We start from the raw sequence: 26,981 nt of genomic DNA on the forward strand, positions 1-26,981 counted from the left end.
ACAGATCCTGACCAGATACAGGCTCAGTGACTATTCATTTGTGACATGCAGTGATGTATTCCCCTGCTAATTATACAGCAGAACCGTCTACATTATATCCTGTGTGTGTGTGTGATTTGTGACTGAATAAACAAACACTTTCTCTGATCACCAGAGACCCAAACTCCAATTCCACTGAGGGATGGCAGATGATAACAGTGGTGTCCAGACTGACGTGACAATGCAGTCCAATGATACAAAGACAGAGTATCGCGAAAGCGAATTACTGTGTATGAACACTGACATCTTTCTGTTTGACGAGATGCTGACGAACTTCCCCGAAACCAATGTTGATTGGAGCGACACAAACAGCCTACTACAGCCCTTACTATGGTTACATGAAGACTTTGACAGCCCACCTGAATATTCCTGTGTACTTGAAGAAATCATTGAGATACTTGATGGCCCCTGGATACCTTAGACTCTTGTATATCCATGTGGTGTCTACTGGTGTACAATGAAGAAATCACACCGTACTTTTTTATTTTATTCACATTGCATTCCATAACAACTTCAAATGCGAACATAATACAAATCTGTCTAAGGCTCAGCATATTGTTAACATGATCAACAATGTCATTGTCATTGTCATTAAATCTATGTGTCAGCTCTCTCTGTCTCTCTGTCTCTCTCACTCTCAATTCAAATTTACTTTATTTGCATGAATGTCACAGAGACTGTGTTGCTAAAGCGCAAAGAGTCAATTAAACAGAACACAAATACACTTCATGAGTTAATATATACATATATACATAGAGTAAAAATTGAAGAAAATAAAATAAGACATCAATTGTGAGGACATGTTTCTGTGTGGGTGTGTGTGTACACACTTTACACAGTACCATATGCACAGACAAAAACCCTCAAATGGATTACTTCAGAAAATCTCAATTTACCCACTTACCAGCAACCTGACAGTTAGTATGACTGGGGGCAGTGGTGGTATGTTGCCGCGTCCGCAAAGTCTGACACCCCCTCTTCCTCCACTGTGGTTTCTCACCAGCTTAGCTCTCACACGAGCAGGGAGATGGTCAGAGGGTGCGCTGTTTTTGTCCCACAGGGCTAGCAGGGTATCTTTGGAGTAGGCAAGGTGACACACTCCCTGAGTCCACAGTCCGTCATGCGGCCACTGCGGCAGTCAGTTGGAGGGTCAGCTGCTTGGCTAACGCCATCGGCGCCTGTCCACTGGATCCTCTGCTCCTCTCCACCGTCGTCGTAGGGAGACTGGGCTGTCTCTCGTGGGCCAGCTGCTAGGCTAATGCCATCAGCGCCTACCCACCGGATCCTCTGCTCCTCTCCGCCGTGTCGTAGGGAGACTGGGCTGTCTCTCGTGGGCCAGCTGCTAGGCTAATGCCATCAGCGCCTACCCACCGGATCCTCTGCTCCTCTCCACCGTCGTCGTAGGGAGACTGGGCTGTCTCTCGTGGGCCAGCTGCTAGGCTAATGCCATCAGCGCCTACCCACCGGATCCTCTGCTCCTCTCCGCCGTGTCGTAGGGAGACTGGGCTGTCTCTCGTGGGCCAGCTGCTCGGCTAACGCCGTTGGCTAGTTGACGTTGTTAACTCAGGCGTCCGTGGTGGCTACCACTGCGTGGTAAGGAGCTGATTGGGTTGGGAACCAGTCGTCCTAGAACTGCACCACATTTGTTTTCCTCTCTCTTCTCTGTCATACCTGAAACACACAAGTTATAAAATAGTGAAAAGAAAGCAGCACAAATAACACAACACAAGTACACAAGCACCCACCACAGAGTCAATTAAACAGGACAAAAATACACTTCATAAGTTAATATAAACATATAAAAATAGAGTAAAATTTAAGAAAAATAAAAAAGACAATAATTGTCTGTGTGTTCGTGTGCATGTTTAAAATAATAAACAGTAATAGAATAATAAGTAATAATGAGAATAAGTATTACTAATAAGTTACTGTAAGTAAAAGTTCATATTGTTTTCACATTCTGCTAAAACATGAACTTAAAGCAACACTAGGTAGTTTTTCGACCTTAAAATAATATTTCTAAACTCAGTTATGTGGTAGAATAATGGTTAATATGATGAATGGTGACGCCTCTGCAGCTTGGCTGGGGTCACGGCGGCAGAAACCGCACTGTGTAACTTCCCAGAGCGGGTAGGTACAGTACATACCTGACATAAAGAAGTCAAGTGCGACCTGCTTTAAGACACGTTTATTCATCGGTGGATTTAGCCAGCAGCTACTTGGATTTTTTGTAAACCAATGCCAATGCCAGGTCGCACTAGACTTCTTTACGTCAGGTATGTACCTACCCTCTCTGGGAAGTTACCTAGTGTTGCTTTACCTGACAGCAAACAATCGAGAATCCATTGTGGTCTGTGTCTCAACAGCAGCCAGGCAGCGTGAGGTTGTGAGCCTGAGCTCAGGGCAAAGGAAAGTCACAGATGACTTTTTTCTACACTTGCGGATCATGGCACGCATTTGCAGATCTGCCGCGGCAGAAGTGTAGCAAAAGGGAACAGAAATAAATGAGTCTTTCAGTCTTTACATTGAAATATTTCTTAATGTGTGACATGCAGTGACATCTGACTCTCTCTCTCTCTCTCTCTCTCTCTCTCTCTCTCTCTCTCTCGGGTTTTATGTAGCTTCCTCCTTTGACTTCCTCCTTAGACTCTTGTATATCCATGTGGTGTCTACTGGTGTATAATGAAGAAATCACACCGTACTTTTTTATTTTATTCACATTGCATTCCATAACAACTTCAAATGCGAACATAATACAAATCTGTCTAAGGCTCAGCATATTGTTAACATGATCAACAATGTCATTGTCATTGTCATTAAATCTATGTGTCAGCTCTCTCTGTCTCTCTGTCTCTCTCACTCTCAATTCAAATTTACTTTATTTGCATGAATGTCACAGAGACTGTGTTGCTAAAGCGCAAAGAGTCAATTAAACAGAACACAAATACACTTCATGAGTTAATATATACATATATAAATAGAGTAAAAATTGAAGAAAATAAAATAAGACATCAATTGTGAGGACATGTTTCTGTGTGGGTGTGTGTGTACACACTTTACACAGTACTATATGCACAGACATTTGGTGTGACAAAACTTCAACACTATAATCCTCAAATGGATTACTTCAGAAAATTTCAATTTACCAACTTACCAGCAACATGACAGTTAGTATGACTGGGGGCAGTGGTGGTATGTTGCCGCGCCCGCAAAGTCTGACACCCCCCTCTTCCTCCATTGTGGTTTCTCACAAGCTTAGCTCTCACACGAGCAGGGAGACTGGGCTGTCTCTCGTGGGCCAGCTGCTAGGCTAACGCCGTCAGCACCTGTCCACCGGATCCTCTGCTCCTCTCCGCCGTTGTAGTCGGGGGACTGGGCTGTCTCTCGTGGGCCAGCTGCTAGGCTAACGCCGTCAGCACCTGTCCACCGGATCCTCTGCTCCTCTCCGCCGTTGTAGTCGGGGGACTGGGTTCTCTCTCGTGGGCCAGCTGCTCGGCTAACGCCGTTGGCTAGTTGACGTTGTTAACTCAGGCGTCCGTGGTGGCTACCGCTGCGTGGTGAGGAGCTGACTGGGTTGGGAACCAGTCGTCCTACAACTGCACCACATTTGTTTTCCTCTCTCTTCTCTGTCATACCTGAAACACACAAGTTATAAAATAGTGAAAAGAAAGCAGCACAAATAACACAACACAAGTACACAAGCACCCGCCGCAGAGTCAATTAAACAGGACAAAAATACACTTCATAAGTTAATATAAATAAATAGAGTAAAATTTAAGAAAAATAAAATAAGACAATAATTATCTGTGTGTTCGTGTGCATGTTTAAAATAATAAACAGTAATAGAACAATAAGTAATAATGAGAAAAATGACAGTATCAATAAACAGAAATAAATGAGTCTTAGTCTTTACATTGAAACATTTCTTAATGTGTGACATGCAGTGACATCTGACTCTCTATATCTCTCTCGGGTTTTATGTAGCTTCCTCCTTTGTGTGGGAGGTATGGAGTTCTAATTGTTGCAAAACTATTTGCAAATGTGCATCTCAAACTGTGTGTGTGTATTCAGATCTTTGTGTGGGTATTCAGATCTGTGTGTGTGTGTGTGTTCAGTGTCGCGATCCGCAAGTGTAGAAAAGATTTGTCTGTCATTTTCCTTTGCCCTGAACTGACGCTGCCTGGCTGCTGTAGCAGTACAATCTACACATTGAGCGTGTCACTATTGGGGTGACACTAACAGATGATCGTTACCCTAAACTTACTGTAACTAAAAGTTCATATTTTGTTCACATTCTGCTAAAACATGAACCTAACTGACAGCAAACAATCGAGAATCCATTGTGATCTGCCTCTCAACAACAGCCAGGCAGCGTGAGGTTGTGAGCCTGAGCTCAGGGCATACAATCATCAGAAGATGATTGCATGCATGCTCCAATGTCTCACTTAACAATGATAAAGTTAATCTAAATTTCACTTTATCAACTTCACAGTTACTTAAATACACTTTCTGGGCCCACAAACACCTTAATTCCTTATTCACTTGACACGTTTAAGGGCAAAAAAAAAACCCCTCACTAAACACACACCTTAATACAATCTAAATCCTACACCTAAATATATACCCAAACCAAAATAACGTAAACACGGACACACAGATCTGAACACATACATACAAATGTCAACACGAACACACATATCTAAATACGTACAGAGACATTAATACACATTTGCAAATACTTTTGTATTTGTCTCTCTCTCCCACCTTTTCCAATATAACAAAAAAATGAAATTAAAATATTACTGTCCCCTTTTTTTCCAGGAAATACTATAAATAAATTATTCCTTTTTTTTAAAGAAAAATTTTACATTGTATTATATACACAGACAAAAAACTTTTAACACTGTTTTTAACACATCCTCAAATGGATTACTTCAGAAAATCTCAATTTATCAACTTCAACGTTACTTAAACACACACTCTGGGCCCACAAACACCTTAATGCAATCTAAATCAAACCAAACCAAAATAATGTACCATTCCCGATGTATTGGGGTGACACTAACAGATGATCGTTACCCTAAACTTACTGTAACTAAAAGTTCATATTTTGTTCACATTCTGCTAAAACATGAACCTAACTGACAGCAAACAATCGAGAATCCATTGTGATCTGCCTCTCAACAGCAGCCAGGCAGCGTGAGGTTGTGAGCATGAGGTCAGGGTATACAATCATCAGAAGATGATTGCATGCATGCTCCAATGTCTCACTTAACAATGATAAAGTTAATCTAAATTTCACTTTATCAACTTCACAGTTACTTAAATACACTTTCTGGGCCCACAAACACCTTAATTCCTTATTCACTTGACACGTTTAAGGGCAAAAAAAAAAACCCTCACTAAACACACACCTTAATACAATCTAAATCCTACACCTAAATATATACCCAAACCAAAATAACGTAAACACGGACACACAGATCTGAACACATACATACAAATGTCAACACGAACACACATATCTAAATACGTACAGAGACATTAATACACATTTGCAAATACGTTTGTATTTGTCTCTCCCTCCCACCTTTTCCAATATAACAAAAAAATGAAATTAAAATATTACTGTCCCCTTTTTTTCCAGGAAATACTATAAATAAATTATTCCTTTTTTTTAAAGAAAAATTTTACATTGTATTATATACACAGACAAAAAACTTTTAACACTGTTTTTAACACATCCTCAAATGGATTACTTCAGAAAATCTCAATTTATCAACTTCAACGTTACTTAAACACACACTCTGGGCCCACAAACACCTTAATGCAATCTAAATCAAACCAAACCAAAATAATGTACCATTCCCGATGTATTATATTTGTTCGTTGTGGTCCCAAAACTACTCAACAAGTAAAATAAAAGGATATTTGAGTCAATCTTACCGTCCCGTCTGTCCTTCAACACGGAGTCTGTCAGTTTTCTCTTTCCTCCTCACACGTTACCAGAATAACTCAATACTAAAGTCCTGGTTCCTGGAAACTCTGTCTTTTCCATTCTCTCTACATGGGGGACGGCATTTCCTGTTGCAATGCAAACTCTGTGTGTGTGTGTGTGTGTGTGTGTGTGTGATCTCTCTCTCTCTCTCTCTGTGTGTGTGTGTGTGTGTGTGTGTGTGTGTGTGTGTGTGTGTCTCCCGTCTTTTCCAATATATTGGAACATTATACATTTTTGCTTTAAAACTCATAGTATCATGTAAGTAATCGCAATTGTCTTTTTTTCATTTTAATTACAAGAGGTTTGTATCTTTTTGAAAATAATGTTGCAACTCAAACGTCTTTCTCTTGTCCATTATTTTGAAATTGTTCACACTGTCTATAGTTTGTGGAAAATATAATCTTGCTAACAAAGTAAATTTACTGCTGCAGGTGTTATGTCTCATGCAGCTATCATGCAATTATATTTCTGTGTGTGAGAACACGATGCGCTCAGATCAAGGCCACACTCCCCTCCATATTGCCAAACAGGAAATGATCCCACGGGAAAAAAAACTGAGCTCAGGCACATTCTCATTTGTCAGATGGACACGTGCACACACTCTCTCTGTCTTTCTCTCTCTGTCTTTCTCTCACCTGTTGGTAGTTCTCGCAGACAGTTGCAACAAACTTTCAATAACATTGAACTTTTCTCATAGCTTTGGTATATAAGGCTTTTTTGAGGCCCTGCTCATTGTTCAGTGCACTGTGTGGCAGCACCATGGCAGATTGATATACAGTAAATGCAGCTCTTGATTATATTTTTGATCACCACACAGGTGTTATTTTATGTAACTGTATAAAAATATTAAATGGTTTCAAAACAAATGTCCATGGTATCTTTGACCCAAAGTAGTCTGTGATAAACAGTATACTATGTTTCATCTGATTATTTCTTATAGTCAAAATAATCCAGAAATTGTGTTTTTTAGAACTCAAATTCAAGATGTACCCGCTCAGATCAATGAGGCATAGAGGGCATAAATAACAAAAAGAAGTTCAAAACTTGTAATGTTCACAAGAACTTAAGTTGATAAAAAAATCTAACACAACAAGTAGTGATAATATATGTATTATTAGAGTTTTTATGATGAGTTTTAATGGAACGGTCATTTTTGACCGGGAACACAAAATTGTTTAACATGAAATGAACACAACATGAGGGTTAAATTTGAAGCATTTCTTCATGTGTGACATGCAGTGATGTATTCCCCTGCTAATTAGACAGCAATGCAAAGTGTGTGTGTGTGTGTGTGTGTGTGTGTGTGTGTGCGTGGGTGTGTGTGTGTCATGAACCATAACGAGGCTCAAATCATCCAACCAGTGCTTTTCGGTCCAATTGACTCGGACTTATCAATCCGGTACTATTTGATCCAATTAAAATGATGTCATCCAGCAGGTACTGCCTGCATTTGCGAGGCTGTACTGTTATGGAAATGTGTGTGTGTGTGTGTGTGTGTGTGTGTGTGTGTGTGTGTGTCTCCCGTCTTTTCCAATATATTGGAACATTATACATTTTTGCTATAAAACTCATAGTATCATGTAAGTAATCGCAATTGTCTTTTTTTCATTTTAATTACAAGAGGTTTGTATCTTTTTGAAAATAATGTTGCAACTCAAACGTCTTTCTCTTGTCCATTATTTTGAAATTGTTCACACTGTCTATAGTTTGTGGAAAATATAATCTTGCTAACAAAGTAAATGTACTGCTGCAGGTGTTATGTCTCATGCAGCTATCATGCAATTATATTTCTGTGTGTGAGAACACGATGCACTCAGATCAAGGCCACACTCCCCTCCATATTGCCAAACAGGAAATGATCCCACGGGAAAAAAACTGAGCTCAGGCACATTCTCATTTGTCAGATGGACACGTGCACACACTCTCTCTGTCTTTCTCTCTCTGTCTTTCTCTCACCTGTTGGTAGTTCTCGCAGACAGTTGCAACAAACTTTCAATAACATTGAACTTTTCTCGTAGCTTTGGTATATAAGGCTTTTTTGAGGCCCTGCTCATTGTTCAGTGCACTGTGTGGCAGCACCATGGCAGATTGATATACAGTAAATGCAGCTCTTGATTATATTTTTGATCACCACACAGGTGTTATTTTATGTAACTGTATAAAAATATTAAATGGTTTCAAAACAAATGTCCATGGTATCTTTGACCCAAAGTAGTCTGTGATAAACAGTATACTATGTTTCATCTGATTATTTCTTATAGTCAAAATAATCCAGAAATTGTGTTTTTTAGAACTCAAATTCAAGATGTACCCGCTCAGATCAATGAGGCATAGAGGGCATAAATAACAAAAAGAAGTTCAAAACTTGCAATGTTCACAAGAACTTAAGTTGATAAAAAAAAAATCTAACACAACAAGTAGTGATAATATATGTATTATTAGAGTTTTTATGATGAGTTTTAATGGAACGGTCATTTTTGACCGGGAACACAAAATTGTTTAACATGAAATGAACACAACATGAGGGTTAAATTTGAAGCATTTCTTCATGTGTGACATGCAGTGATGTATTCCCCTGCTAATTAGACAGCAATGCAAAGTGTGTGTGTGTGTGTGTGTGTGTGTGTGTGTGTGTGTGTGTCTTATTATTATTTAACATTATACATTTGTATGTCTTATATACAGTGGTGGCCAAAATTATTAGAACACCTGACAGATCAGAAAATATTGACCTTTTTTCCCCCTCCAAAACATGATTTCATTTCATAATGTTCATGAAACATGCAGATGGAGTCCTACTGTTTTTATCCACTTTTAACTTTAATACTTGTCCACCTTTTGCAGCAATTACAGCAGCACATCTCTTTGGCATGGTGTCATAATATTTCCTGAGAACTTCAACACTAACACTATCCCATGCCTTCTGCAAGTCAAGCCAAAGGCTTTCCTTTGAATGTACAACAGACAGTGATGTATTCCCCTGCTAATCATGTCTACATTATATCCTGTCTACAACAAATATAGATGGAGTGAGTCCTACTGTTTTTATCCACTTTTAACTTTAATATGTGTCCACCTTTTGACAGTGAAATAGGCCTAGCTTGTTTTTTGTAAGGAAAATGGCCTAAATCACCTTATGATGGCACTATTCTATAAGTGATGATGGGGATAATGATAGTATCACTGAACAGAAACAAATGAATGTTAAAGTCTTAAATTTGAAGCATTTCTTCATGTGTGACATGCAGTGATGTATTCCCCTGCTAATTAGACAGCAAAGCAAAGTGTGTGTGTGTGTGTGTGTGTGTGTGTGTGTGTGTGTGTGTGTGTGTGTGTGTCATGAACCATAACGAGGCTCAAATCATCCGTGTGTGTGTGTGTGTGTGTGTGTGTGTGTGTGTGTGTGTGTGTGTGTGTGTGTCATGAACCATAACGAGGCTCAAATCATCCAACCAGTGCTTTTCGGTCCAATTGACTCGGACTTATCAATCCGGTACTATTTGATCCAATTAAAATGATGTCATCCAGCAGGTACTGCCTGCATATGCAAGGGTATACTGTTATGTGTGTGTGTGTGTGTGTGTGTGTGTGTGTGTGTGTGTGTGTGTGTGTGTGTGTCTGTTGAGACTTGAAATTCTTAGGAGGAGTCTCTGCTTAATATAAGTGAAGTTACACAGACAGTAAAGTCAGTGTAACTTAGACTCTGGACTGAGAATATGAGCTGCTATGAAGAAGACAAAGGCAAGGTCAAAGGACAAAACAAAACTGGGATCGTACGTGGACATCATCCTAAATACAAGCAATTGCATCAACCTGATACAGAACTGAGAGAATCTACACCATCTCCTGTGCGCAAAATGGAACAAAGACGGTGGTGTGGGGAAAGTAATAAAAGGTTTGACAATAGAGCGTACCAAGAACAGTATGTGGTTGCTCATAACATTGGCCACCCGAGACACCCCGAGGGTCCTTATGGCAGAGGAAGAGGAAGAGGAAGAGGAAGAGGAACCTATCGATGTCAATCTCGGGTTGACAGACACGGGTCTGAACAAGGTCCACTCTGGAAGAACATTGGTTACAAAACACCAGTGTGCCATGCTACTGGAAGTGGAAAACGTCGGATATCTGAAGAACCTCAAGAATTGACAGTGTCCTCTAGTAAAAGTAAGTACCATAAGACCGATGAGAGAGACAGGCAGCATGACAGTGGCAACAGATCCCAATCTACAAGTCTTAGATGGACTGTTGGTAATTATAGTCAAGAGATTACTAAGACTTGTGTAAACCATAAGAGAAGGACAGAATCAGACAGCTCAGTTATTGGTGTGGTGAGAGCCAAAGTCTCCGGTGATCAAATTCACAGTGACACAGGTAGCGTTCCAACAGCAAAGCTTGGTAGACAAGACACAGGTGCTTTACACAAGCACAGTACGTCCAGAGTGCAGTCGTCCAAGGCTACCCCTCCCTCAACCTGTAATAAAAAAAAGAGAGCCTGGAAGAACGACAGTAACACCAACAGCAGCAGCAGTGACAGTGACAGCAACAGCAACAGCAACAGCAGCAGCGACAGCAGCAGTGACTCCAGCAGCGACTCCAGTAGCAACTCTGACAATGATGAAGAAGTGTATATTGTCAATGTGACCTCTGCCCCAAAGGCAATCGGAAGCATTAGCTCAAAGAGTGCAACCCGAGACAACAGAGCCTCTGCCGGCGCTGCCAGTGTTGAACAAGAGTCAAGGCCTGTCTCTTCCCCAAAGACAATCAGACACAGTGGCTCAAAGACTGCAGCTGGAGACAACAGAGGCTCCGCTGACTACGACGTGTCTAAAGTCCCAGCTGAGAAGAAGTCCAGGTACAAGACAGATGAGGCCTCTGCCCCAAAGATAAGGATTTACAAAGATGGGTATGTAGTATATATTATTGTGATTATATATTTATATGGATATTCATGAAGGGTATATATGGTATATATTTATATAGGTGTATTATGTAGTTAGGCTATTCGTGTAGCTACAAACTGAAGAGTAGTTAAAAAGGGGTGGGAATTTTTATTTATTTTTTAAAAAGTGTTGTACTTCTCCCACTCCTTGAGTGGAATGAGATCGATACTTTAGTTTCAGTCTTTCTCCTGTATGCACTGCTGCAGTTTCATCAAAGAGGCGACCTGGCTGTCTGTGTCTGTCTGAGTAAGCCCTCCCAGCAGGCACACTTTGCTCCACCTCCCCCCTCTTGTGATTTGATGATGTACCGTCACGTGACTCAGGCAAACACGCAAGCAGCCAGCAGCACACACACACACACACACACACACACACACACGGAGCAGGAGGAGGGCATGATCTGCAAATAGGCTTTAAATAGTGACCCCACAAATTCATACAAGCATATAAAAAATCATGCGGACGAAAACAAAAAAGAAAAGATAATTATCTACTACCGTTCTCTAAAAGGGTAGTAGATCATTTTGTGCACTTTGTTTATTTAAGAAACAAATCCAGACATGACACTTTATGGGGAAAAATTGTTTTTGTTACTGTTCTATTGTTTCTGAACAAAAACTTTTGTTATGATAATGTATTTTCTATTGACCTATAAACTTTACCCACAGTCTGTCCTGGGTTTTAACTAATTAATAATCCAAAAACACTAAAAAGTCATGAAAATTCATTCAGATTTAGCAATTTGATGATGCATCCAACTTAATAATTTAAAAAGTATCGGTGTCGGTATGGGTATCGGCGATACTGGCCCTGTATTTACTTGGTATCGGATCGATACCAAATCATGCAGTATCGCCCACCACTATGTGCAGTGTTTTGTAATGTCTTAGCTCTGTTTTTTATTTTTACTTTTTTAATTTCTTATTTTCTTTCTTTCTTTTGTATGTACAAATAGCTACATACATTTATTTCTTTATATACATGTTCGAAATAAAATTCATTCATTCATTCATTCATTCATAATCAGACGCAGTGGCTCAAAGACTGCAGCTGGAGACAACAGAGGCTCCGCTGACTACGACGTGTCTAAAGTCCCAGCTGAGAAGAAGTCCAGGTACAAGACAGATGAGGCCTCTGCCCCAAAGATAAGGATTTACAAAGATGGGTATGTAGTATATATTATTGTGATTATATATTTATATGGATATTCATGAAGGGTATATATGGTATATATATATATATAGGTGTATTATGTAGTTAGATTATTCGTGTAGCTACAAACTGAAGAGTAGTTAAAAAGGGATGGGAATTTTTATTTATTTTTTAAAAAGTGTTGTACTTCTCCCACTCCTTGAGTGGAATGAGATCGATACTTTAGTTTCAGTCTTTCTCCTGTATGCACTGCTGCAGTTTCATCAAAGAGCGACCTCTGTCTGAGTCAGTCCTCACAGCAGGCACACTTTGCTCCACCTCCCCCCTCTTGTGATTTGATGATGTACCGTCACGTGACTCAGGCAAACACGCAAGCAGCCAGCAGCACACACACACACACACACACACACACACACACACACACACACACACACACACACACAGAGCAGGAGGAGGGCATGATCTGCAAATAGGCTTTAAGATAGTGACCCTCACAAATTCATACAAGCATATAAAAAATCATGCGGACGAAAACAAAAAAGAAAAGATAATTATCTACTACCGTTCTCTAAAAGGGTAGTAGATCATTTTGTGCACTTTGTTTATTTAAGAAACAAATCCAGACATGACACTTTATGGGGAAAAATTGTTTTTGTTACTGTTCTATTGTTTCTGAACAAAAACTTTTGTTATGATAATGTATTTTCTATTGACCTATAAACTTTACCCACAGTCTGTCCTGGGTTTTAACTAATTAATAATCCAAAAACACTAAAAAGTCATGAAAATTCATTCAGATTTAGCAATTTGATGATGCATCCAACTTAATAATTTAAAAAGTATCGGTGTCGGTATGGGTATCGGCGATACTGGCCCTGTATTTACTTGGTATCGGATCGATACCAAATCATGCAGTATCGCCCACCACTATGTGCAGTGTTTTGTAATGTCTTAGCTCTGTTTTTTATTTTTACTTTTTTAATTTCTTATTTTCTTTCTTTCTTTTGTATGTACAAATAGCTACATACATTTATTTCTTTATATACATGTTCGAAATAAAATTCATTCATTCATTCATTCATTCATAATCAGACGCAGTGGCTCAAAGACTGCAGCTGGAGACAACAGAGGCTCCGCTGACTACGACGTGTCTAAAGTCCCAGCTGAGAAGAAGTCCAGGTACAAGACAGATGAGGCCTCTGCCCCAAAGATAAGGATTTACAAAGATGGGTATGTAGTATATATTATTGTGATTATATATTTATATGGATATTCATGAAGGGTATATATGGTATATATATATATAGGTGTATTATGTAGTTAGATTATTCGTGTAGCTACAAACTGAAGAGTAGTTAAAAAGGGATGGGAATTTTTATTTATTTTTTAAAAAGTGTTGTACTTCTCCCACTCCTTGAGTGGAATGAGATCGATACTTTAGTTTCAGTCTTTCTCCTGTATGCACTGCTGCAGTTTCATCAAAGAGGCGACCTCTGTCTGAGTCAGTCCTCACAGCAGGCACACTTTGCTCCACCTCCCCCCTCTTGTGATTTGATGATGTACCGTCACGTGACTCAGGCAAACACGCAAGCAGCCAGCAGCACACACACACACACACACACACACACACACACACACACACACACACACACAGAGCAGGAGGAGGGCATGATCTGCAAATAGGCTTTAAGATAGTGACCCTCACAAATTCATACAAGCATATAAAAAATCATGCGGACGAAAACAAAAAAGAAAAGATAATTATCTACTACCGTTCTCTAAAAGGGTAGTAGATCATTTTGTGCACTTTGTTTATTTAAGAAACAAATCCAGACATGACACTTTATGGGGAAAAATTGTTTTTGTTACTGTTCTATTGTTTCTGAACAAAAACTTTTGTTATGATAATGTATTTTCTATTGACCTATAAACTTTACCCACAGTCTGTCCTGGGTTTTAACTAATTAATAATCCAAAAACACTAAAAAGTCATGAAAATTCATTCAGATTTAGCAATTTGATGATGCATCCAACTTAATAATTTAAAAAGTATCGGTGTCGGTATGGGTATCGGCGATACTGGCCCTGTATTTACTTGGTATCGGATCGATACCAAATCATGCAGTATCGCCCACCACTATGTGCAGTGTTTTGTAATGTCTTAGCTCTGTTTTTTATTTTTACTTTTTTAATTTCTTATTTTCTTTCTTTCTTTTGTATGTACAAATAGCTACATACATTTATTTCTTTATATACATGTTCGAAATAAAATTCATTCATTCATTCATTCATTCATTCATTCATAATCAGACGCAGTGGCTCAAAGACTGCAGCTGGAGACAACAGAGGCTCCGCTGACTACGACGTGTCTAAAGTCCCAGCTGAGAAGAAGTCCAGGTACAAGCCAGATGAGGCCTCTGCCCCAAAGATAAGGATTTACAAAGATGGGTATGTAGTATATATTATTGTGATTATATATTTATATGGATATTCATGAAGGGTATATATGGTATATATTCATATAGGTGTATTATGTAGTTAGTTTATTCGTGTGGCTACAAACTGAAGAGTAGTTAAAAAGGGGTGGGAATTTTTATTTATTTTTTAAAAAGTGTTGTACTTCTCCCACTCCTTGAGTGGAATGAGATCGATACTTTAGTTTCAGTCTTTCTCCTGTATGCACTGCTGCAGTTTCATCAAAGAGCGACCTGCTCTGTATTTTATTTTACTTTTTTAATTTCTTATTTTCTTTCTTTCTTTTGTATGTACAAATAGCTACATACATTTATTTCTTTATATACATGTTCGAAATAACATTAATTAATTCATTCATTCATTCATTCATTCATTCATAATCAGACGCAGTAGCTCAAAGAGTGCAGCTGGAGACAACAGAACCTCCGCCGACCATGAAGTGTGTACAGTGCCAGCTGAAAGGAAGTTCACCCGGTGTAACACAGATGAGGCCTCTGCCGAGACCAGCGCTGCCTGTGCTAAACAAGAGTCAAGGGATGTCTCAACAACAGACATTGCGTCTGTGACCATTGTTGCATCAACTGAGCTCGTGTCCCAGTATAGTGAGGTGGAGGCTGACTATGCTGAGACCAGCGCTGCCTGTGTTAAACTACTTGAGTCCCAGTGTGACGAGAAGGAGGGTGCCCCTGCTGAAACTGAGGAGTGTAATACCATGTCCCAACGTACACCTGAGCCAGAGTCCCAAGCTGCACCGGTGTGTGAAATGTGTAACGATACACCTGGATATGCTGAACCTGTGATTGCATCCACAAGTCTTGCATCTTTGCCAGAGTGGTATGTGTATATCATCATCATCATCATCATCATTGTGTTTCTAATTATACTGGTAGAAGCTATACCTTGTGGTGCTTTACTGACAATGTTCCTTCCTTTTTTATCTTACAGTAACAGAGACACTCACCAGGAGAGTTTCATCGATGTAAGTGAGTGCAATGAGAGACTATGGAATTTCCAGTCCAGTTCAGACACGCATGCTGCAAGCGTGTTCACTATTCCCACGACAGTCCCTATATGCCAGCCTAAATCGATATACGATTATGGAGACGTGTCTGCGTCTGGCTACGTTAACCTGTTTCCTGCAGAGCAGACCTGTGAGTACGCGTCACAAGACGTGTCACAAGACTCCTCGACCCGAACTTTTCGAGTAGAAGACCATCACCCACAAGTACCTTCAACACCTCGACATCTAACGTCCCACCAGCAAGTGCCTGCTGAAACACAGCACCAATTACCTCTGACACCCCAGCAGCAGCAGCTACCAATACATCACCGTGACCCTCTACAATCTCAGCAACTGGTATTCCTGCAACCACAACTACCACCACCACCACCACCACCACCACCACAGCCTCAGCAGTGTCAGGGTGTAAGTTGCGACATCTTCCAGCCAGTTACACCTGTACTACAGCATTCAATATTCCAATTCCCAACCGAAGCTGTAGTAGCTGTAACACACCCAGAAGCCCCCCACACTCTCACTCCACGGCACAGCTTGGAGAGCCATGGTGAAAACATCACGTTCAGCGATACTCTGCTGGCTCTGATAAAGCAGTCGCTCTTGTGTGCCACCTGTAAGACAACCTTCAACAGAGCGGTTATCTGTCAAGAATTCTTGATTCAGTTCAACAAACCCATCCAATGTGTATGTGGTTGTGTAATCTGCACAATATGTTACCACGCGCACAGAGGATGCAAGGTACACAGTGTAGTGTCTCAACGCGGCACCATCAACACCACAGTCAGCAGGTTTGCTAATTATCCTGATATGGCGAACATAGGAGTGTGGGAGCTCGAACGTGATCCAACCGACCGTTTCAGGACAGATGACAATGTCAGCAGATTCGCTCGGAGTATCTTGGACACCAACGTTGGGCCTTCTCTTGAGAGTCTGCAAAGCGGTACGTGTAATTTTTATTCTATTTTCCAAGCTATACATTATTCATCTATCAACTTGGCAATTGAAACTGTTGTTGCTTCTCCATGCAGTGTTCAGCCACCTCATCACCGCGAGAGATGAGATGTCCTTCACGTATTGGGCAAACGCACGAATGCCAGAAGAGACGGCCTACAGATATGTCTGCATCCCTCACGTTCCGGGTTTCTGGGATCACATTCTGGTGGGAACCTGTCCGCTGCCCAACACGGAAAAGATGATTGGTCCTGATGACTACTTGCCTAAATTGTTCAACGTATCCCTTGGTTCATACCGATTTCACTGGAGCTGTTTTGTGTTGAAAAGACAGATCATCTTGGCTATGTGGTGTTCGGCTGTGTCATCAGCAGGGCAGACTGAGGTATTTCCACTTGTCCATAAAGATTTGAAAAACATTACCACAGGCTTGGAGTTTAGAGAGATGGTGGTTTATCTGTCTCGGTGGTTTAAAGTTCAGTACGCGACACCAACAGACCGGTCCCTGGCTATAGTCTTAGATTGTAAACCCTCCGACGGTTCTAGTGTGGTTGACGTGATAACTGTGCTAGCTTCGAAGAGTGGGATGGTAAGTGTCACCCCTAAATACGTAAAACGTCTGGTCATCCATGATACAGACTACACATTCAATCGCAAGCTTGCCAAGACTATATTCACTTGCCCTCATGGTGAAGAGTTTGACGGTGACAGTGTAGACCAGCATTGTATTGACATCGTTGGTGAGTTTAGGGACTACGACGAGGACAGTTATGGATCTGCACAGATATGTACCAACACAGCGGTTTATAGTTTCATTTAGATATGACCTGTGGTCATGGTCAAGTGGCTGTAGGAGTAGTTGTAGGTTTTGTACAACCAATATATACAGTAAATGTGTCCTCAACAAAAGGGATAACGGTTTTCTATATTGATATGTGAAACACTGGAAATGTATCTAACCGTGGGTGTTGTTCTAACACCCCTCCCTATGAAATGTACACACAGAGATTATGTAATATTGACAAACCATGTTTTTGATATCTCTTCATGTCTGCACGCTTTTATTCACACTTGTCAAATGTACACCTTTGTGTTTGTAAGTGTATATGATAACATTGTGAAAATAAACACAAAGTGGAACTTTGTTGGAGATTGTATATATGAACGTGTTGTTGGACTCGTTTTTTTTTGTGATGATGTGATTTATATTTCTGTTGTGTCACCAACAGGACTCGTATTTGTCAAGAACGTGACCATGGAGCAATTCTTCCAACCATAGCTCATATTGTCAACCTTCACAAACATCCCTCCATCTTTGCCTCCCTGGCTATATAGACACCCTTGACTGTCTATATCCATCATTTGCCTTACATCTACCATGCAAGATTGTACGCAGGTGGATAGCGAGGTCAGTTATTGTGTCACATGTGAGCATAAGAGCCATCGTCGGCTGTGTGCAGAGACAATTAAAGCGCTTTGCGCCCAGGATACCGGTGTCGACGCTGACCCCTCCGACTCTTGGAAGAGTGTATCTGATTCTAGATACCAATCCTGGTGACTTGTTGGAACAGATAGATGAAGATTTTGAGAAGGCCTATGACAGCCTGATTGTCGTCTGGTTGCTTACATTGAAACCTTTTATATATCACGACATATTAACAATAATAAAAATAGTTCCAAATCGCACATGTTGACACTCCTATGAGACGACCTAACCCGACACGTCCACCATGTCTAACATCTTGGTTAAAAAACAGCAGGATGACTTCACAGGACTGTGTGCTGCTGAAGCTACAAGACTTGAAAAGGACACACGTGAGCTTCTAGTCAACCTGACTGGAATGGGCTGGACATGTCCTGGGTTTCAACTTGCGTGCACCGTGAGACTTACAGACATCCGCAGATACAAGATTACCGTGACCTGCGAAGGCTTTCCGAGAGTTGATCAAACCCTGTTTGAGATACACAAATGCCCAGGGAGAGAACACAGCTTCCAATGTCTTATTCACAAAGTACAGGCACCATCTGTACATTATCTGGAGAAGGCGAAAGCTATTGTGAAAGAGCCTCCGAACCCGTTCATATCGGAGTTCTTGGGCCCAAGAGAAATGGACAACGGAGACTTTGATTTGGCAATGACTTTGACCTTGGATCACAGTTTAACGTATCACACCAACATTGAAGTGAACGACAACTGTTCTGAGGCTCTCAAGTGTGTCTTGACAGAAGGGGACCCTCAGGACATGTCTACGATCTGGAATCCCATGAAGACTGTTGTTTATTATGTAGTTTACCACACCTTTGCAGCGATGCTACAAGAAAACCTGTGACTGTGTATGAAGATGAATAAAAGAATGTGTTAACCTGACTCTCTCTGTGTGTGTGTGTGTGTGTGTGTGTGTGTGTGTGTGTGTGTGTGTGTGTGTGTAGTGACTCTTGTTTGTAGTTGAGGTACGCTAAAGCCACCCTGACAGAGATGTAACCCTCTAGAAGTTTTGCGACTTGATGGTTCACTGTAGCATTGATTTGTCACATACACATTGATACATCCAATGGGGGTTCCAATTTATTCAGATTCAGGCATCATAAAAGCGATAGGACATGGATACAACTGAGGCTGCAACTCAATATGACTCAAGCACCCTAATGGCAAATTCAAGAGGGGTTTATCACAACAACGTGTATGTGGATTATGTTGTCATTAGAGGGGGCAAACAGGAGATTTGTGCGTATAACCTTTTTATAAATGCAACTGTGGTGAATGAACACTTTAGCTACAGTGCAGTATTAGACCTAGACGAAGACACAGACACGGACACAGACACAGACATAGACACAGACCTCTCACCCGGAGGACAGTACACAACTCCTTTGGAACAAGAGCAACTCGTCAATGGCTACACACAGCACATAACTGACAAACTGAAGCCTCTTCTACTGTCATCCCCGTGCAACCAACGCAGCGTACTCTTTGTGTCTTCCAGTATCATACCCAGACAATTGATCGAGATCACGGGGGCTAGGCCTGAGGTGATAGTCCATTTTCTCAACTGTTTCCGTAATGTGTACATGGTGAACGGAGAATCTTTTTGCAATCCTACTTTTACGGACAAGTGGATCACATCATCGCTCCCTGAACATCTACGGGTCGCTCACACTTCTCTGGATGGTTACATACCAGTGACATTAAAAGACTCGAAACAGGTTTATCTCCTGGGAACTCTTCAGAAGGGAGGTAATGGATTAGACAGGTATCTCCTGTACAAGGATGATCATATCACGTACATCGAGATGGCTCATTATGTCTACCGTCTCAATCTAAGAGGGACTAATGAGGACTTTCCGAGAAATCCCTACTGCGAGTACACTATAGGGTCGTGTGGCATTTTTGACGTAGTCCACGAATATCATTCACTCAAAAGTGAGTTTGTGCTGACCAAACTAAAGACATTGTTAACATATATATTTGAATACTGTGTATAATGTAAAGCATTTAGGGATTAGTGTAATGTGTTGCTTAGAATACTAACATCTTGTGATTGACACAGCAGTGGTTGAGTGACATGTGAAACCCTGTTTGGTTCGACTTACATACACATGTTAAAATCTTAAAATCCCGTGAAAAGTGAGTGACTCATCTAGAACTATCCTCCGAACACATGTTCATGACCATGTAAAACGGTTAACCAACAGACCTATCAGTTGGACCAAACCTATGCAGTTGGACCAAACCTATGCAGTTGGACCAAGCTTATGCAGTTGGACCAAGCTTATGCAGTTGTACAAATCGGCCATTTTTGCATGGCTGGGTGGTGACGAAACTGGGTTCAGCACACATACAAGGGCGCTACTGCTCCTGAAGTAACACTCACTGCGAGGAGACTCAGAATTGGTTCACAGTGTGTAAACCCAAGCGCTATGAGGATGTACATTCCTATCACAATGACTCTACTGTGCATTGCTGCGACAGTTGATTGTTGTACCCTGACAAGGATGAAAGGTCTCACGAAAGAAAGAATTGAACCGGTCACCGTAGTTACGAAAGGTCTCACGGAGAAAAGACTTGAACCGGTCACCATAGTTGGTACAGTGGGTAGCACTGTCACGCTGCCGGGGTACTTGCAGAGTCCTAATCAGTTTTTCCAGAAAGACCGAGAACCCATGTTCGCTATTTACCAGATATACGAGCTGACGATGAACTCTCTGGGCTACCAAGTCAACATTCGCTTTCTCACGTGTACAGACGAAGGCATGTACAGGATTGGAAAGGAGACTTTCTATTTGAGAGTAAACAGTGATACGTGTGGTATGTTTTACTACACTGCCAAGGTTGACACAGGGACGAAGGCTGCAGTCATTGCCCCGCTCCAGGGTGTCATTCGAATCTCTAGGCTAGCACAATACCACAATAAGCAAATGTGGAGTTTAAACGAAGTGTGGAATGACACTATGAGCAAAGAACAAAGTCTGGGTTCCTGCTGTTTCCTGGTTGACAACGGGACAACATTTCGTGGATCTGGAATTGGAATTGGAGCTGATGCATCGTCCTGGCAGTATTACATGTATCAGAGACACGGAGAGGTCAACGCAAGCTGCTCAGATGTTCAAGTTGCTACATCCACACTTCCTACTGCCGCAGCAACTACAACGACAACTACAACGACAACTACAACGACAACCAGACAACCCATTAGAGTACCGGATCTCAAGGAGCTGGATAGTGTCGAAACGGGCGCAGGCCTGGTCAACGTGAGTGAAGGTACGTTGTGCGTTTTTTGGTCAGTTTCATCATGATACTATGTAGCTTTTTATTACAATCACATCTCTCTCTCTCTCTCTCTCTCTCTCTCTCTCTCTCTCTCTAGATATACAAGACATCGTGAGGATGATGGACGAACTTGAAAAATCGTGGAGGTCTACTGGGAATACTTTCAAACCCTACAGTGTCATGATAGTCATTGCAATGACGATGCTGATTCATACAATCGTGTTTGAATAGCAGACAGCCTGTCCTGCAAGCAGATATACCACAGTTATTGTGAGGATATACAATGTTTATTTTTGTTGGTATTGTAAACATACATGCATCATTGTACAATGAATAATGTACAAAATAAATGTGAATACAATGAACCATTTCTATGCAGTCCTGGTGTTGTTTGACTAGAATCGCTTGCTCGCTTGTCGTCGTCGTTGTTGTTGCTGAATCTGGTGTATGACCATATTTTTGTCTTCCTCGGTCATATGAGCAGCCTGCACCCATTCTTGGTCTTGCAGCAGCTCATGGGCCAGGAGTCTCTCATTCTCACGGAAAGTCAGTAATTGAAGGACGATTCTTCTCACTAGAGTACACTCCATCACGTTGGGCATTACATCGTCAATGTCCCAGGAAGTGACTGGTGCACTAACATGGTTTCTTGGACACAAAGTCTTTACAATGATGTCGTACGTGGACACAGTTCCACTGTCATTATCACGCTCCGCGAAGACAACCTTTCCTTCCATCGCATCTGCTATCATCACCCCCAGACTCCACATGTCTATGGCACAAGTGTAATCTTTCCGACTGGTGTCTGGGGCGTCACCAAACAGTTCTGGGGCTCTGTAGGGCTCCGTTACCACATTTGGACTCATCCGTTTGGAGGATTGTCTCGAGAGGCCCATGTCTGCCACCTTAACGGTCAGATCTTCTGTCAGCAGCACATTACGAGGTGTCAAGTCCCTGTGTATTATATTACGCCCGTGCATGTAAGACAGGGCATTGGCCACCTGAACGGAAAAGTGAGCCACAAAACTCAACGGAATCACCTGTACTGCTTTACCAAGGTCGTAGTAGACTTTCAGACCATGTCCATTGTGAATCACTGTCAAGGTGTAGGGAACGTAGGGCATGAGCATGGCGATATTCTCACCGTCAATGAAAAGATCGTGTATCTGAATCACATTGGGGTGACCCCTCAGTGCACTGAGACAGGAGAGTTCTCTCACGGTCGCATCCTCTACGCCAATTGTTGAATCGTTCTCTACAATGTCTTCATCCTCTACCACAGGGGGGTTGTGACCCCTCGGTGCACTGAGACAGGAGAGTTCTCTCACGGTCGCATCCTCTACACCAATTGTTGAATCGTTCTCTACAATGTCTTCATCCTCTACCACAGGGGAGTTGTGACATTTCAGAGCAAACGCCTTTCCAGTCTTCAGACACGTGACTTTGTACACAGTTCCGTATGCGCCTCGGCCAATAATGGAGCCTTTCTGGTAATTCTCCATTTCTGAAAGTGAGACTGTTGCTGACGCAAAAAAAAAAACAAAAACAAACAAACCCCAAAGTGTTTGAAGGATTAGATACCCTGTCAATATGATGGTATTATATACTGCAGTGGTTTGGTTCGATGACCAGACCTTTTCCCTGTATTGGAAACGACTATAGCAGTTGGACCAAAACCTCGATGGTCGGACTAATCCCTGTATTGGACCCAACTACAGCGGTTGGGAAGCTGGGGACACACACAGAGCGTACTTAAAGTCTCTGTGTTGTTGCTGCAAAGGTTGTCAGCAGCCTGTGTCACCACGCAGATCGGTATGGAACAACTCTCCACCACCCATGTAACATTTGAAAATGCTACATTCAACAATTCTACGCTCTTCACTAGTACGAACTACCCGTCAGGTTCGCATCACTATCTCTACGAATACAGCCGCACCTTTTACATCCCTCTTCTTCATGGACTCGTTATGATCACAGGCTTGGTTGTCAACATGTACATGATAATCATGATCTCTCGTAAGGACTCAGCTAGGCGTGTCCGTGATCTCGACGTGTTCTTTTCACATCTGGGAGTCTGTAACATGGCCACTTTGCTGACTTTGCCTGTGTGGGTCACTCAGATGATTCTCGTGAAGGGCTGGGTGTTTGGCTACCTGGTGTGCAAACTGATGACAGGAGTGATGACAGTGAGTACTACCACTCTAAAATACCGTAAACACATACTCAAACACACGCCTGCCTTTCAGCTCATCTAAAGAGATTTGTTTTGTTTTTGTTTTTTTGTGTCCCCACAGTTCAGTTTCCAGTACGGCATATTTCTCATGGCCTACATCAACATCGAAAGATACATGAAGGTGGTGAACAACAGGTCAACACTCAAGGGCCTGGTCCCGAAGAGACACAGTTCTGACAGGAGGAGGCTTGTGTGTCGACTGTGCGCCTGTGTGCCTACACTCTCTGCTCTTGTGGACATATGCTATTACACCGTTCGTCCCGTATCCAAGGACAACGTGATGTGTTTCAATGATATGCCTCATCGTTACCAGCTTGCCACCTTCTGGACCAGGACAACCATGTGTTTCTTCATACCCATACTTGTGCTCGTTTACTGCAACGGTATGATAGTGTACACTGTGAGAAAGCACTTAAACCGCAATTCCTTTGGTGCGAATCTGAGAAGAGCTCAAGTGCTGCCCTTCCTCACAGTTACGTTGTTCATATGCTGCTGGATACCCTGGATCGTAAGTGCCATATATTACCGACAACGTGTCAAATATAGGGACGTCGAATATGAGGAGATTAGATACGTGGTGCTTAATGTCTGCACGGCCATAGGAAACATGTACTGCATCACTAGTCCCACTTTGTTTATTGTCATGAGGCTCCGCAAGACTTTGACACCTGTTTCCCAAAGGATTGATACACCAAAATGTAAACGCGCAGGGTCACAGTGGACCAGTTCCACCTGTGAACAATCCACAACATAACCAAAGAGTGACGAGGACTGTCAAGGACTACCACTGCAACGGACCTGACTGAGGGAGAACGTGCTAAGCAAAGTGTTGTTTTAACTGTGAAATAAACCCATCGCTATTGTCACTATTGTCCATTGGTTTTCATTATATATATATATATATATATATATATATATATATATTTCATTGTATATCACACAAGATCACACACTCCCAGGGTGTACAGAATCACGTTTATTGTTACAATAAAACATAGTTCGAGTGATTGAAACCCTCAGGGTTTTGTCAAAATATATACAGGTTTCAAAGAACATGTTGATCATCGGCGGAGGATCCTAAGCACACACAAAAAAAAAAAACCTGAACAAAACATAATAAAACAGCATTGATATGGGGTACCTAATGACTCAGTGTTGTTCAAAGGCGTTTGGGTTTTTTATTATCCAGATAATACTGTCATACATGCAGGTGCACAGCGTCATTTGCTCCTGTGGAGTCAGCAAGGTTCTGACTGAAGATATCACTTTTTCATAGATAGGATTCAGAAACCAATAAGTCAATGACACAGTGTTAGGTGTTTTAGGTTTTTTTTATTGTCGTGTTTGACAGAAGAAGGCGACACAGGTTGTCATTCTTTCAATAATAGTGTTTCATCTTTGAGTATTCTTTGTGAGTGTGTATATGTATGTATGTATGTATGTATGAAACGTCACGTGGTTCACATGTCAATTTTCTACATCCTCGTTGGTGCATTTTCTCCTCTTCACACTCAGTGCGTCTAGGGAGTCTCTGGATTGCTGTGCTTCACTCCTTTTACGCGCCCGGCTGGGTGACTTTCTTGCAGGTTGTCGCCTTTGAGTTGCATCTTGAGTGTCACAAGGCGTGAGACCCTTTCGCATGGCTAGTGCTGCTTGTCCATTCGATTCACTCAGACCTTTCAGCATGACACTGAGTTTCGACGACTTTCGAGTCCTAGCTGTCATGACCTCTCCCTTTACGACCACCATTGTAGCAGCATAGTCCCGTTTCAACATATCGACTGAGAACACGTCAGTGCCGTGAATGCTGTCAAACACATCAACTGCATCCTTCCACTCCCAATCTTCCTCTAGTTCGACCAGGTGTCCCCGATTATCGCGGTTGACATTCAAGGCTATCTTGTCCTGATGATAGACAGTGCGCGTAGTACAAAACGAGCTCACATTTTTCACGGGTACGCCAGAGTACTCGACTGAGTACACGCTCAGTCTGGGCCCGTGGAAGGTACCTCTTGGACCCAGTCTAGACTCTCTCAAATGCCTTTTGTTGCAAGCCCCCTTAGGAGCATTCTGACGCATCGCCCTTCTGATAACGCCCCCGTAATACAAAGGCGCAGAGCACTGGAAGATCTCCCCTCCCAGCGCACACTTGGTGAATGTGAGTTCGTTCAGGGGCTCAATTGCAGCTGTTGCTTCCAGTATTACAGAGCACACTGGGTCCTTGTTGAAGTCCAAGGTGAACATCAGCCTAGGAGGCTCATCGTCAATTCCCGAACACTGACCAAAGGCATTGCCACCATCTAAGTCTCCTTTATCATAGGCGTCGACCATCTTCGCGCCCAACTGAGTCCAAAACTCTGAGTGAGAACCCGGAGCGTATAGGGCCAGCATATCGTACACGGCTTCGAGTGGGACCGTGATAGAGCCCACTTTCTTTTGAGGATTAGAGTGTCCTTTCCTCGTGTGCGAGGTTTTGTTGGTTGCATATCTGTACGTGCACAGCTTGTAATTTTTCATTACCGCAGGGTTCCACTCGCGAACCGGCACCTTGCACGTCGAGCACAGCATGATCATTTCATGCGCCGCATCACTGCCGCACTCGATGTCCTTCTCTGAGAAAAACATGTCATCTATACCTGCGATGCACAAGTGTTCATTTTTCAAGCTGGTCGACAGGTGCTGCTCGTGGATCTGGGTTAAGATATACCCTAGTACCTTGCAGGCGAAGTGGCCCTGTATATCCACCGCACGGGGACATATGTCCGGTAGACAGGCCGCGACGCACAGCTTGTAGACAGAGTTGGTCTCCAGGCAGACCTGTCCGAAGGACAGCTCGTTTAAAGCTTCGAGTCTGCACTCGTTCAGTCGTTTCATGTAAGCCCTCAACTCGGGGTAATCCTTCTCGTCTGGAATTTCGGTCCACGGAGGGATCCATATGTCAAACACAAAGTGACACGCTAGTTTCATGGCCTCGGCAAAGACGAGCTGGTTGATGCAGAATGAAACCCTACGACTGATTACTCCGGTACACACGATGTGACTTGCGTATAGGGCGGCCACGCAGGCATCTCTCGCGACGTCGAACCTCGAGCTGAACTGCATGATCTCAGACTCGCCGATCATTGTAGCTGACTGGATTAGGTTCTGTCTGTAAAGGCACACTGCAGCTATGCGCTCCATCTTGCGTTTCTCCACCGTGTCTTGTATCTGCTTAGTGCTACGCGTGCGTGTCATGCACTTGGGGAACTCAGACTCCATGATCAGACAACGATCGGCCCAGGCGTTGCTCACGAACCCCATTGTGTTGGTGTTCCATACGAAGCCGCAGTTGTGCACGGCCTGATACTTGACGGTGTCGACCTTGCCGCTGCTCGCGTCTCTGGTCACCACGTCGCTCTCCAGTACGC

General features: G+C 42.2%; 1 protein-coding gene and 1 long non-coding RNA gene across 2 annotated transcripts; both read right to left on the reverse strand.

Annotated features, from left to right (window-relative positions):
• Positions 1 to 514: 514 nt before the first annotated feature.
• On the reverse strand, positions 515 to 6,048 carry LOC311254128. Its single transcript, XR_014622209.1, has 3 exons — positions 5,986 to 6,048; positions 3,194 to 3,674; positions 515 to 1,710 (listed from the first exon to the last, which is right to left on the reverse strand). It is a non-coding gene; the product is annotated as an uncharacterized lncRNA (long non-coding RNA).
• Positions 6,049 to 21,736: 15,688 nt separating this feature from the next.
• LOC311254129 (cyclin-dependent kinase 2-like) lies at positions 21,737 to 22,843 on the reverse strand (the record flags this gene model as incomplete). The annotated part of the gene is made up of 1 exon (XM_084384529.1): positions 21,737 to 22,843. One exon carries the CDS (start codon positions 22,841 to 22,843, stop codon positions 21,737 to 21,739), a length of 1,107 nt encoding a protein of 368 aa, XP_084240655.1.
• Between the last annotated feature and the right edge of the window lie 4,138 nt (positions 22,844 to 26,981).

The sequence above is a fragment of the Pagrus pagrus genome, assembly GCF_965226575.1.
Source record: "Pagrus pagrus genome assembly, contig: HAP1_SCAFFOLD_425, whole genome shotgun sequence".
NCBI classification, from domain to species: domain Eukaryota; kingdom Metazoa; phylum Chordata; class Actinopteri; order Spariformes; family Sparidae; genus Pagrus; species Pagrus pagrus.